This window comes from Chenopodium album, chromosome 21 (assembly GCF_948465745.1).
Source record: "Chenopodium album chromosome 21, dcCheAlbu1.1, whole genome shotgun sequence".
Classification (NCBI taxonomy): domain Eukaryota; kingdom Viridiplantae; phylum Streptophyta; class Magnoliopsida; order Caryophyllales; family Amaranthaceae; genus Chenopodium; species Chenopodium album.
The window spans coordinates 33,231,839-33,246,679 of NC_137854.1; the positions used below are offsets into that span (position 1 = coordinate 33,231,839).

A 14,841-nucleotide genomic window follows, 5' to 3' on the forward strand; every position below is an offset into this window, starting at 1 on the left:
CAAAGTAACTTTAATATGATCGTGATATTACAAATAAAGATTAATATATTAAACACGTAAAATTATGTTTTATTACATTAATATAATTATTTAAAACTATGTTTTCAATTATTGCATTAATCGTGTACATGTGTACAACTATATATGCTTTTATGACTTGAATTTTTCTAATCGCATTTTATTTTTAAACTCGCATTAGGTCCTTGTAACTTATTATGATTCGGATTTTTGGATCAGATCCAAATAACGGTAGGAAATTCATCCTATCAGTCAGTCGATCGATCGGATCCAACATAGGCTTAAGAAGACCGCGTGAAGGAAATGCTAGAATTTTAATTTAAAATGAATCTGATTGGATTTAATGAGAAATTTGAATCAGATTGGATGCGAAAATTTAAAACTAATTTTTATTTCGAAACATATTGAATTTGGCCTAAATCTAAACCGAAAATCGAATGAACACCCCTACTCATAAGTTTAAATAAGGCCAGATAAGATAAATTTAGGAAATTTATGATAAGGATTGCTCAAGCGCAATTACAATTAAAATAAATTTTAATAATGTCGAATAAGTTCTGAGTAGTTCACTTAAATAAGTTCAGATGATAAGTAAAAATCAAAAGCGTAGAACGCACCCATATATTTTACAGTAAGCTAGAAGATCAAAGGATCCTGATCAAATCATAATCCTCTCATTATTTATGGTTTACTTTTTGCAACTTAAGCACTTGGGGGCATTGTGGATGCATGTACTCCCTTCGTATTTTTTTTTGGTAAGTGTTACATTTTGACCGACACATAAATTATGTGACTAAATTAACTTAATATAAAAATATAATGAAGTGGAGTAGTTGGAGTATTTAAAAGGTATAAGAAAAGATAGTAGAGTTAATGAGTATAAATTACAAAAAAGTTGATATTTAGATATAATTGAGACATTCTAACAAGTGTGCATATAACTATATATATATACTACGTACTATATATATACACTACGTATATGTTTGATCTATGTATAAAGCACATATAATATTAGTAAAATTGGTGTATGTAAATAGTGTAAAAGTCAAACTAAGGTGCTTAATAAAACCTCGTTTCTTTTTTTTTTTAAGGAAAAATACACTTTAATAATCCCAACTTTGGCCAATTTACTTTAAATAATACCAACTTTCGCTTATTCTGCAATAATCCCAACTTTCACTTGCGTTTTCTTTCTTCAATCTTGATTACCGGTAGCCTGGAGAAAAGGGTTAATTTTTTTTAATAAAAACATTGATTTCCACATGTCGTTTGTTCATTTGTTCAAAAACAATTTAATAAGGTTTTTTTGAAAAAAAAATGGATTTTTTTTTAAAAAAAACAAATCCCAAGCCTACTAGCCTACCATCGTGGCCATAGCCTCCCCAGGCAAGCCCTAATCCAACCTTGTTTTCTGTTTCTGGCACCCACAACCAATTTCCGACACCTCCCTTGTGCTGCTTTCCTAGACCTCACTTAACCTCACCCCAAAACCGCAAACGTTGGGAGCTTGGGAAAGGTTTCGAAGGTAAGGTTTTGAAGGGGTTGGGAATGAAGAAGGGGTCGGTTTCAGTGCTATGGGAAGGGAGGGGGCATCAGTTTCGATTGTTTAGGAAGGAAGGAGGTCCATTTAAGGGGTTGGGAGGTTTGGTGGCGGAAATTAATGGGTTGTTTGGTGGCGATTTGTGGTGTTATGGGTTGTTTGGGGGCGATTTTTAGTGGTATGGGTGGTTTAGGGGCGATTTATGGTAGTATGGGTGGTTTGGTGAGAGGCTAGAAGGGGGTGGTACGGGGGTAGGCTAGAGAGAAGGTCCACCAACGGTGGCGTGTAGTTTGGATGTTTTTAAGTTTTTTTTTCTTTTTGTTTCTTTATTAAGTTTTTTTTTTTAATTTTAAACCAATCACGTGTTAACACGTGTTAGGTAATCTAGAATAATGAGCTGTTGACTTTTATTGACCAGTTTGGGATTGAAGAAAGAAAACGCATGTAAAAGTTGAGATTGTTGTAGAATAATAAAAAAAAATGGGATTATTTAAAGTAAATTGGACAAAGTTGTGATTATTAAAGTGTATTTTTCCTTTTTATGGGTAAGGAGAATTCCCTTGCAAGTAAGGGAAAAATTGGGGATCCTCCTTGCTTGGGGCGAGAATCGAACCCCTTTCACAGGGTGGAAGGAGAGTGTCAAATCAACTAGGCTAACTTTGATTCTCACCTTCGTTCTTTTATGTTTTACTCATTTACTATAGATACACAATTTAAGAAATTGTTGAATTCAAAAATAAGACTGGGTGTAAGATAAAGTAAGGGAGAGAAAATAAAAATGTGGATTAGTGAAAGAAAAAAAGTGAATAAAATAAGAAAGATATCATCATTACATACTACTCCCTCCGTCCCTAAATTACATTCCTCTTTGGAAATTTACACGGGAATTAAGGAGGGAAGAATAAGACAAATAACAATAATTAGATAATGCAATGGGAAGTACAAAAATAGATTAGTTATTACTCATGACATGTCATCAATCCTTTGCGAAAAAAAGGACCAATCACATGCTCCTAATTGAAATTTTTAACCAATCATATTCATTGTAATTTGGCACAAGGATTATGAGTGAGAGTAGGTAAGGATGAGTGAGAAAGCATTAAATATAAAACAGAAAAAGAGAGTTGATTTACTAAAAAAAACTTACCAAAAATAGAAAGGAGGAATGTAATTTTGGAATACCAAAAATAGAAAGGAGGAATGTAATTTAGGGACGGAGGGAGTACTAAAAACGAATCTAAAAAGACACTTGGCAATCTATAACTAATACATCGTACTAAAGTAGCAACCGCTAACATCAGTCTATTTAAAAGTAGACACATGTCATGTTGAAATTAAAAAGTTTCCCTCTAAAACTATAAATGATGTCATCATTTTGTGAATTTTATTTTATTTTATTAAAATTTTGGTTAGCTACATTATTATTATTTATTATTATTATTAGTATCAAATTCTTAAAAATGGTATATTCTCTTTAACAATAATTAATTTTTCTTCCTTAGTTACCCTTTACATCATTCAATTTTTATAAGAGTTTATTTATTTATTTATTTATTTTTTAATATTTTATGTTTTATTTTCTTTGGGGATATTTTTGTTTTTAATTTTGGTATGAAATAATAAACAAATTAAGAAAATTTTATTTGATCAAACTGTTCACCGCACGAGACTTATCTAGTATATTATTAAAAAAATTCCCACCAAAATTACTTTCTAAAAAAAAAATCGGTGCTATATAAAAATAAGGTTACATTTAGATTATGACTTTTATTTTATAATAAAATCTAAAGTAAACCTCCTAAACTATCAACTTGCACATTATTACTATTATAATTTAAAGATTTTTTCTAACATATTTTTATTATTTGAAGATATATTTAATGCGTTTAATATTGGGTTAATCGATTCAATTTTTTTATATAATTATATTTTATTATAATTATTCAACATCCGTGCATTGCACGGGATTTAAACTATTAGTTATTAAAAAAAATATATGATAAAAATGGGTATATATATTGAAGCATATTGAGTTAAACATAAAAGAACGACCTAAAATGAAAATTGAATAGAACAAAACAAAAAAGGAGAGAGTATCTTTATTTTTTTTTTATTATTTTTTATTTTTATTTTGACAAGAGCGAGTATCTTATTTCCATATCTTTTATTGATAAATAAATCCTTCATATTAAACCTTAAGTAAATGCAAATAGTAACATTTGTTCTAGAATGTCCCAAATCTTTCAAAACTAATTGTACTTCATATTTTTTAAATGCATAACTTTCTATTTAGGAAATAGATGCATTATATTTTTTTTCTTTCTCTTTTAGGGTAAGCTTTTGCATCTGAATTTTTTAAGCATACAGTTTTCATCTGGTCTGCAATGTCCTTTCTTTCACTAAAAATTATCTAGGAGTCTGTAAAATTTTGAGTGATGATTCATCTTAAATGTGAAAGTTATAAAATATGTTCCTCAGATAAAATAATGTGAAAAGAATATATCGTAATAAAGAAAGTTGGTGAAAATCATGATATTAAACCCAATAAACACGTTTACATTTTTGTATCTAGAAAACTATGAAATAAAACATGTTATTATTCTTTTACTTTGTTCATACTAACCCGAAGTCTAGAAATAGAATTAAACATAATGGGAAAGATGAACTAATGCAAGCAAATACCTTGGGACAGAGTTCTCTCTGTTTTTGGGCTTAGATTCAAGGCCCAACGTAAGGAAATGAGTAGCTTGCAAGTAAGTCTTAAGTAAAGTTTGTTATGATGAAAAGTTGCTCACTATTCTTACACGTTTGTCACATTTGTACTAAAATCTTTCATGTAGGACTTTTTTTTTTACCTCATGTTCACATTGAAAATTTCCTCATTCTCCTGTTAGTTTCTAGAAATCTAGGAGTAGAATATATTCTACATGTGTGTTCATGTTTCTTTAGAGCTGTGCATTTTACATGCGTGTTACGTTTGTACATGTGTTCCAACGCAATTTCATGTATGTTACACATGTGATCCAACATAACTTCAGTATGTTACAATATTAATTATGGATTGAAGCAACATAAGAAAATGCATGATTAAAAAAAAAAAAGCAAACAATTGCCATAATTGATCAGTCGGATTAATTTTATAGAATTTGTAATTATTTAAAAGATGACGTAGTGACATAGTCATTCATGATGTAATCATATAAGCTAAACAAACCCAAAAAATAATTTGAACTTGTTTCACAGCCGTATTAGGCATACATCATAGTGGCATGCCACAAGAGTTTTTCAAATTTTTGCTCAAACTAAACTTGGATAAAAAAAAATTAATACATTTATACGGAGTGTTGTGCATGCTCTTTGATCCTCTTTTATCCAAAACAAACCTGAGATAGGTTGACTTATTAGACCAATCTTTATTGTACGAACTTACTGTATCAATTATGGATACTATTACGGGCTTTCTAGAATCAATCGTCATTCAAATATATAAATAATCCAAATATTTCAGCTCATTTATAAACAACCTAGAGCCTCACATTCATTTACCAATCATTGAAAGATAAGGTAACGGCTTATAATTATAATATACTTACACTTGCATAACATTCCAAAATTTGTGATTTAATTGGATTAATTTTGCCCTACAAATAACTCATGTCAAATTTTGACCAGACAAATGGTTTTCAGGTAAGATCATAGGCAAATAATAATCCAATTTTCCTAACTTTTGACTGAAACGTGCCATATTTTAAGAGCTTAGTGGACAGGCTTAGCAGATATGTAGAACATTAGCAGACCAAAATGTGACTCACATAATTGGAGTCATCTTTGTTAATTATATATGATTATGACCTTCACATTAATATAGATTTACCATTTACTTTTTTTCATGTAAAGATTACGTTAGTCATTATAAAAAAATTTATATGAATCCCACTACTATAATGATAATATCATCATTGCACCAAATATATAGTATTATGATCAATAACGTCATTTCTATGCTTGTTTGTGGCCAATTGGCCATTATAACTGTTCCACAAAACCAGGCCAGCATTGCCATGAGCCCATGACCTATGCGTTGTCGCCATTGTTGGTACCTCTATCTTGTTTCTAGATACACCCAGAGATATACTTCGTATTTATCCAAGATTTTTATCAATTAAACTCTAATTTATTTTCACTAATTTAAATTCACAAATGAATGCACCTAACTAACTTTTATATATGGCTAGTGTCATATTGTAACCAGCCTTAATGCCTTATAGGGTTACTTGATAAGTAATATAGGAATTCATCAATTAGGGTTATAAGGGGTTAATTAGTTGTATTGTACTATTGTAGGGGTTACTTTTTTTATAAAATAAGAGATTGAAATAGAATTATAGAAATTACTCTGTTTTTTTTTTTTTTTTTTTTTTTTTTTTTTACAAGTGAACATATGGTGTGACCAACCGCATAAAAAAAAGATGATGTTGGATAATACCCATAAACTAAACATTTCCAATAAATTATTAATAGTTTACTTCTATAGGGAATTCGGTATGTAGAAATGTTGTCCCACGATTGAAGATGAAAGAGATGTTGATAACTTTATAATTTCTGATAGTGGTTTAATTTATACTTCGTATAGTCTATCAACTTCTCATCTGACAAGATAGGTAGCACTACTACTTGGCTGGAGGTGTGATTAAATTCACACGTTTATTTTAGAGTTACTTAGGCCTGTTCTCTTACGTTGAAATCCACTTCAGTTCAGTTCTGCTCAATTCAGTTCATTTCAGTTCAGCTCCTAATTTCCTTCTCTTATAAAATATTCATTTCAGTTCAGTTCAGTTCAGTTCAGTCAATAAGAACAGGTTCTTAGAGTCTTTTTTGTTTTTTTTTTTAATAAAGTTTGATTTATAAATAAAAAAGTCATATGACATTTATACAAGTAAAAAAAATTTATATCGAATAAATAAATGACAGTTGAATCAAATACAAATATCCTTTTAGCAAAACTATGGGTCGTTGTTGCAAATTGTACGATTTTAAATACTCTCTTTGGTATAGCTGCACTGTGATTTATAGTCTTCTTCGATAACGGGGGTCTATCAATCTGTTGTAGCCATAAAGAAAATTTCATTTGATTCATATGATTGTAATAGGGGTACTTACTGCACTCAAATCCAATATAGAGGTAATTACTACACTCAAAGTCTCAATAATGTACTAGTTTTATTGAATTTAGTGCTGTCAAATTTCAAACCGAAACCGTTTAACTGCCCGAAACCGACCGACCCAAATGAGAACCGAACCGATTAAAAACCGATTTTTTTGAAACCGAAAACCGACCCGAACCGTATTTTAGTAAACCCGAAACCGAATAATGTTAAACCGTATAAGAACCGAACCCGTTAACAAACCGAACTAAATATAAACCGAACTGAAAGAAAACCGAACCGAAAAAGAACCGAACCGTATCTAACCCGAAACCGGTTCCAACCCGAAACCGTTTAAACTGGCAAAAAAACCGCTTACACTGAAGCGTTAGCAAACTGCTACCCATTTGCACCAAACCATTTAAAAACCGAACTGATTGTAAACCGAACTGGTTATAAACCGAACCGTTTATGAACCAAACCGCTACTTAATCGAACCGTTTACAAACTTTTTTATATAATTAAATGGATGTTTTTTTTTACGGGAATATAATTAAATGGATTAAATGATTAAATAAGAAGCATATAATAACCTAATTGTAAAACAATAATACATTAATACACTAACTCTTATAATCTACTTCGTAATAAACTAGTAAGATCAGTATGACTAAACTTGAAACAGAACATAATATGTATTTATAAAATCAATGAGAATTTGTTTATAATATGATGCCTAAATATGAAATGATTCGCGACTTGCCGACTTTATATAAAACTTGTGAACGCAAAAGGTTAGCAATAACTATCAAATTTCAAACCAAAACCATTTAACTTCCCGAATCCAAACAACTTGATAAACAATTTATTTTTTGAAACCGAAACCGACCTGAACCGTAATTTAGTAAACTTGAAATGGAACCGATATGAATAACGTTAAAGTGGTTAAACCATCGAAGAACCGAACCAGTTAAAAACTGAACCGAAAAAGAACCAAACCAGTTAAAAACTGAACCGAAAAAGAACCGAACCAGTTATAAACTGAACCAAAAAAGAACCGAATTGTTTCTAACCCGAAACCGTTTCCAACCCGAAACTGTTTGAACCGGGATAAAAACCGTTTACACCGCACCGTTAACAAACCGCAACCCATCTGCACCGAACCGTTTACTACCCGAACCGAATTAAAACCGCTTAAGAATAAACCGAAGCCGAATCGAACCGATAACTATTTAAACCGAACCAAAACCGACCCGTGAGACAATTAAACCGATTCCAAACCGACCCGATTAAATACCGAACCAATTTCAAACCGAACCGAAACCGAACTGTCAAACCGTTTTACAGTGCTAATTGAATTACATAATAAACATAAATTAGATAAAGGGAACAGGTCGAAAATAGCCAAATTTCCAGAGAAATTGCTATTTCTGGTCTATAAAACACTTATTTAAAGAATTCTAAATTGAAAAAAGAGAGAAAAAATAGAGAATAGACAACTACGGTTTTCTCAATTCTTTTTTTTTTTTATAATTTTTTTTACAACAGATTTTCTCAATTGTTATGGACGCAATAATATATAGTTAGTTTTTGAAAAAATTGATTCATAAATAAAAAGTCATACAACATTTACAAAGAGATTTAAATCTAATAAATACATGATACTTGAATCAAATAAAACAACCTTTGAGAAGAGCTACGATCATTGTTGCAAATCGTACACTCTTCAAATTTCATATAGTTGTGATTTACAAACTTCTTCGACGAGGGGGTCTATCGATCTGTTGCAGTCGTGAAGAAATTTTTTGTCTAATTCATTTGATTGTAATCGAAGGATTAACTTCTTTTTCAATTCCACACAAATCTTCACCCATGAAACAACTTGTACCATACTAAACTCAAAAAACAAAAACAAAACTACAACAAATAAAGCCCACCATATGGACACTTATTACACTAGCTCAAACCCACTATAAGGGTACTTACTACCTTGTAGTTACATTGAATTCAATAGCAAAAACATAAAAACAACTAAAGGAAAAGGGTCGGAAATAGCCAAAATTCCGTTGCCTTAGTTTCTCATCTTCAATATATATATTTTTGCTTACATACATGGAAAAGTATAAATCATCAAAAGTTAAAGTGAACTTCATCAGTGTTAGAAATTGGGCTAACTATATTAAAGGTCATTTAAATCCATAAATATGTAGGAGATGAAATTAAAGTGGGTCCATTGCCATTAACTAAGCTATAGAGTAATAGTCAACACACATCACTAATTGTAGCTTAAGCTAGCCCTATTCCCTTCTCCTTATTTATGCTAGACCAAAATTATTTTTACTGAATTGAAATTATTTTTGCTGATGATCTAATTTTTTTTTATTAAACTGATATTAATTATAGTTGAATTGAAATTACATTTTTTGATTTAAAATTATTTTTTTTATTAATTCTATGTTATATTTCTTCTATGCAGTTACCGAATTTAATTGAACAAAATATTTTAATTGAACTAATTATTGTTACTAAATTGAAATTTTTTAACCTAAAATTTATCTTACTGAAATGAAATCATATTACTAAGTATTTTTTTAGGGTAAAGTGTACATGGTCTTAATTACTCTGATTATTATTGTTTCATGTCAAATAATTGAGGTTAATCCTATTCAAAATGTCCATTTTGATTAACTTAGACATTCTTAATTATATTAGGAAAAATTGGTTTTGAATAACTCCAACTTTGGACAATTTATTTTATTTTATTTATTTTTTACTTATAAATTCTAATAAGTTTTTATTATTTGGAATAATCACGTACAACTTTTAGGGTGCCTTTTTTTGTAATAGGTCAGATGACCAATGACTAGATGGAATGATTAAAAAAAATTAAAAACTTTTCTACGTGTTGAATGCTAATTAATAAAAAAATTAAAATAAACAAAGAAAAAAAGCAAACCCAGCCACTGCCCCACGACCACCCCCTACCATACCAACCACCGATTCACCACTCCCTTTCCCTCAAAATCACTGCAACCCTTTCCCCCGATGCCACCACACCCGAACCTAGCTAGGTTTTTGAGGGGTTTTGGGTGGCCATGATGGGGTTAAGTTCTAGGTGCTTTCAAGGTGGGGCTAAGGTAGGGAAGTCGGTTTCGGTGGGGGTGGCTGGGGGAAGGGAGTGGTTTCGAGTGTTGTGTACTGTGGGGCTAGGAAGGGATGGTTGTCGGAGGTGGGGTTGAGGTGGGTACAATGTTTTTAATTAAATTTTTTTTTTATCGTGTAACCATTCATGTATTGACACATGCATGTCTAAGCCAACAATATGATATAATATAGATTTTTTTTTTTTGACAAAGGCTCACACGAAAAGGAAGAAACTAGTACACATAATGAAGTAAGTGCTGCATCCCAGCAGAACCCGCCAGATGGTGAGCTGGGAGAACCATATGTCTAGAATCCTTCTGGAGAAGACAAACTTGAAAAGCGGGTAAGAGATCGATGATCTGCTGCCGAACCCAAATCGTAGAGACGTCTAAAGGAGAATAATTCTTTAGGGCGTAAAGAGAGGTCATACAATATGTGTGGATTCGGATTCTAGTAAACCCACGCTAACTTGCCATTTTAAGGGCAAAAAGACAAGCCAGTAGTTCCGCATGAGAGGCCGAAATAGCAAAACATGCCTGAGCATCACCACCAAGATCCGAATTTGTAGCCATAGAATAGAAACACCAACCAGTACCTGTTCTGCAATCCTTAGAATCCCAAGCCCCATAAATAATAAGAACAACGGTCGGTGAAGCATTATCCACCCGATGAAGATAAACTGATTGAATCTGAAACCCAAAACCCGGGGGCAAAGGAGAGGGATGAGTAAAGTGATGTCGAGCATCAGAACTTCTTGAGCTCCAAATCTGAGCGATGCGGAAGACAGAGATACGGGAATACTCCTCCCGGCGAAAACGAATATTGTTACGGAGAACCCAAATTGCCCAGGCAAAGGAGAGGATGGAGTCCAACCCATTCCAATCTCCAAGCTTAATAACCGATACAAGCAGTGGGAAGAACCAGCACAACAACGGAGTATCCGGGGGTGGAGGCCGAATACCCAAAGGACCACAAGCCCAGAGACGAATAGAGTAGGGGCAATGGAGTAATAAATGATCCAGAGACTTCGGACTCTGATGAAAAAAGGAGCATAACGGATCCACAGGAAGACCCTTATCCCGTAGTTTTGCTGCCACCGGAAGGGCGTCGTGAACAATCTTCCAAAGGAAAATTTTCCATTTAGGAAGAATAGGAATGGCCCAAAGCCTAGCCCAAGTCAAGGGAAGGATGAAGTTGGGAGGATGCAAGGCCTGATGTAAAGATTGAATGACGTGAGCATAGGCTGATTTAGTAGAGAAGGTGCCATCCCTAGTAAATTTCCAGTAGACAAAATCATCCATGGGCTGAGGAGGACGTTCAAGACCGAGAATCTTAACGACTGTGGAAGGTGGAAAAAGAGAATGCACTAAAGTAGCATCCCAAGCGTTAGTGCATTGAGAACCCGAGAAAGAAGAAGCTGAGGGTTCTGCAAAATACGCCAAGATTGCTTTGCAAGCAAAGAGGAATTAAAAACTCCTAAATGACGAATGCCCAAACCGCCCATACCTTTAGGAGTGAACAGGAGGGAAGGCAGAGCTAAGGCCAAACCCTTAGAGTGCACAAACGTCTTCCACCAGAATCGAACCAAAAGATTATTAATCTTGTCCGTAATGGAGGCTGGAATTTTAAAAACAGAAAGAACATGGTTAAGGGACGCCACCAATACGGAATTGATAATAACTAGCTTTGCCGAGGGTGAAAGATGAAGAGGAGCAAATACCGTGAGACGGGAAGAAATCCTATCAAGGAGAGATTGAAAGGCCTGACATTTGCTTCTACCCAAATCAACAGGAAGACCTAGATAGGGACCTAGATTTGGAACAACCTTGAGGCGTAAAGTGGAGGCCAAGTAATCTTGGAAGTCCGAAGGAATGTTAGAACTGAACCGAACAAAAGACTTCTGCAAATTAACCATTTCACCAGATAGATCACAAAATTGATTAACCACCCGAAGTACATTATCACAAGACTCAGGGGACGGTTGAAACAGCAGGAGAGAATCATCTGCGAAGAATAGATGCGTGATCGAAGGAGCCTGGCGAGAGATCTTAACCCCCCGGAAAAGATTGTCACGTTCTGCCTTTCGAATCATAACCGAGAAAATTTCCATGCAAAGGACAAATAGATAAGAAGAAAGGGGGTCACCTTGGCGAAGACCGCAGATTGGTCTAAAAACCTTTGTAGGATTGCCGTTGACGAAAATCTGATACGAAACTGTGGAAACACATTGCTTGATAATGTGAATCCAGTAGGGAGGGAAACCAAACATCTGCAGAACTTTCCAAAGGAACTCCTAGTCAATTCTGTCATATGCTTTGCTTGATATAATATAGGTTGTTCATTAGTTTTTGACTGATTGAAGTTGGTAGAAGAAAACACACCCTAAAATTGAAATTATTCAGGAATAATCGAAAGTTGGGATGAAAGTTGGGATCATAGAAGGAAAAATGCCCAAAATTGGGATATTAAAACGAATTTTTCCTTAATATCATGGCACATCTTAACTACCTAACATTCATTTGTGTTTGTCCCTTAATTTACCCCATACCATGAATTTCTTTCTTGATCTAAAAAGGTATATATTGCAATATATTTCTCTTTATAGGAGGAGGCATTAAGAACTTTACTCTTTAGGCATTACGAGCAATTCTCATCCTCAACTAAGTTGAGGCATGAGTGACTCAACTAAGGGCAAATGTGGAATTCCACATTTTGCCTTTGAAAAGCTTCTGGAAAGCGTGTGGTGGTCCCCCACTCCCACCCACACGTTTTGATTTATTAATTAAAGAAAAAAAAAAGATTAATAAATTTGAAAGAAAAAAAAAACTTCCCAAATAATTTGAAATTATATGCTGTAAAAGAGGAGAGAGAAAACCAGTTTCCCAAAAACCCATTGAGATCGAAGGATTGAGAGTGGAGGCCAAAAAAAAAACTGCTAAGAAGTTGGAAGAACAAGTTGCCAATTTCGCGTCGATTTGTTTCAATTCAAGCGAAACTAGGAGCATTGTCTGTGGGTTTGTGTTGCCAATCAGTGTTATTCTTTCGCGCCATCTAATGTAAGTATGAACCCTAGTTTTTTAATTTTCGAATGAATTTTTGTTTTTGTTTGGTTTTTGGACATGTTGTAGTTTGTATGTGTAGTAGTATGTTTTTAAATTTTTGTGAGGAAGTTGTAAAAAGTTAGGGTTTGAATTTGAGAAAAGTTAGGGTTCTTACTTGAAAATCCGGCCCTTTATTTGTCGATTTTAGTATCAATTGTTGGGAAAATTGTTATGGTTGTTTGAAATTGTTGTGGTTGTTTGAAAATGTTGAAATGTATGTGAAATTAGATGTTGTTATGGGAAATTGTTATGGGAAATTGTTATCTGGTGTGTAAGATTGCATTGTAGAGTATGCAATATGTCATTTACACTCTTGTGTTTGATGGGGAATGGTGATTGCTATTATGTTTGGTGAAGTTACATGCATTTGAACTTGGTGATTGCTATTGTGTTTGGCGAAGTTATCATGAGTATGTTGTTGATAGCGTAAGTAGAGTGGTGAAAATGGTGAAGTTTTAAGTATTTGTTGAATGTACTCTAAATTCTATTGAATTCCCGTGTCTGCTTTGTTGTAGTTGTTTGGTTGGTTATTCATACCAAATAATCTGTTTTTGATACCAATAATGTCTATGTTTGATATCATAATCTGATACCATAATCAATGACTTAAGATACCATGTTGTTCCTTGTTGGTACTTATTTTACAAACCATTGTGAAGCATTTTGATACCATTGAACTTTTATGTTTGGTATAAATGATGAATTTGTTTGGTATAAATGATGAATATGATGAATTTGTTTGGTATATATGATGAATTTGTTTGGTATAGCTAGATACTGATAAATGTACTGGTAAAGAGTTTTTAAAGTAGTACATTGATTCTGTTTTATTTCCTGTGTGCTTTAATGTAGCTAGTGATGTCGGAGCAGTTTAATGAGACTTCTGTAGGATGCAGAAGTAATTGGGGGGTATGTATATGCATGGTTCATTTTAATTTGAGGAGTATATATCAGGAGAAAATGTGTTTATTTGGCTGTGTGTTGTATGCATTTTGCAGTCTAGTCTTAAGCATATAATGAGGACTAGAAGTGGTACGCCCGCTGCTTCATCTAGCCAACAAGCAGAACAACAATGAGAAAGCAAGAAAAGGAAGATGAAGGCGCCTGTTGTCGAGGATGTCGACTAAGAAGGAAATGACTACGACGAAGTGTTCAGTGGAGGGGATGATGATTCCAATGATGCAGATTATGAGGTGGAAGTTGAAGAACAACAGTATGCTGAAGATGATTTATTTGGTGGTGACTATGAGGTGGAGTCAGAGTATTTTGTTACTGAGCACACTGATAAGAAGCGGAAAATAGTTTCACAGAGACCCCCACCACAGAAACCCCCCACAGAGACCCCCTCAGATACCCCCACCACCATCGCAGACTAGAGTTGTTAGAAGAGTGAAGAGGCCTGTAGTAATCGAAGAACAAGATACTACGATGGATGAGGTACAGGAAGAGTTAATATGTAATCGTTTTGTCCTGTTACTGTCTATTGGTGAATGTGTAATATTTTATTCTGGTGTAGTTAATATGTTTGTTTGATTATCTGTAGTTTGTTGTTGGACAAACGGGGCAGACGTTAGGTGAGACTGCTAAGAAAAGAGGGCTTTTAGTTGCAACACAGCTGAGGAATTGCAGCTGGAAGGTTAACTCTATGAACGATATAATCTCTTATGTAATTGTATGCTGAAATGTGGTTGTTGAAGTGTAGTTGTCTAAATTGTTGCAGCCAGCAAACTTTAATTGTCGTGTCAGTGCCTTTGTTGATCTCATCAAGGCAATGAAAATAGATGAGAAGAAAATAGAGTTGCTGCAGGATTGTGGGTTTGGGACCTTGGTGAAGCTGCCTTCAACCAAGATTGATAGGAGATTCTGTTACTGGCTCATGGGAAGGATCGAT

General features: G+C 33.6%; 1 protein-coding gene across 1 annotated transcript; it reads right to left on the reverse strand.

The window, feature by feature from the left end:
* Positions 1-10,313: 10,313 nt before the first annotated feature.
* LOC145600681 (uncharacterized) lies at positions 10,314-12,118 on the reverse strand. The gene is made up of 2 exons (XM_081656564.1): positions 11,356-12,118; positions 10,314-11,275 (listed from the first exon to the last, which is right to left on the reverse strand). Exons 1-2 carry the CDS (start codon positions 12,116-12,118, stop codon positions 10,314-10,316), a joined length of 1,725 nt encoding a protein of 574 aa, XP_081512690.1.
* Positions 12,119-14,841: the final 2,723 nt, after the last annotated feature.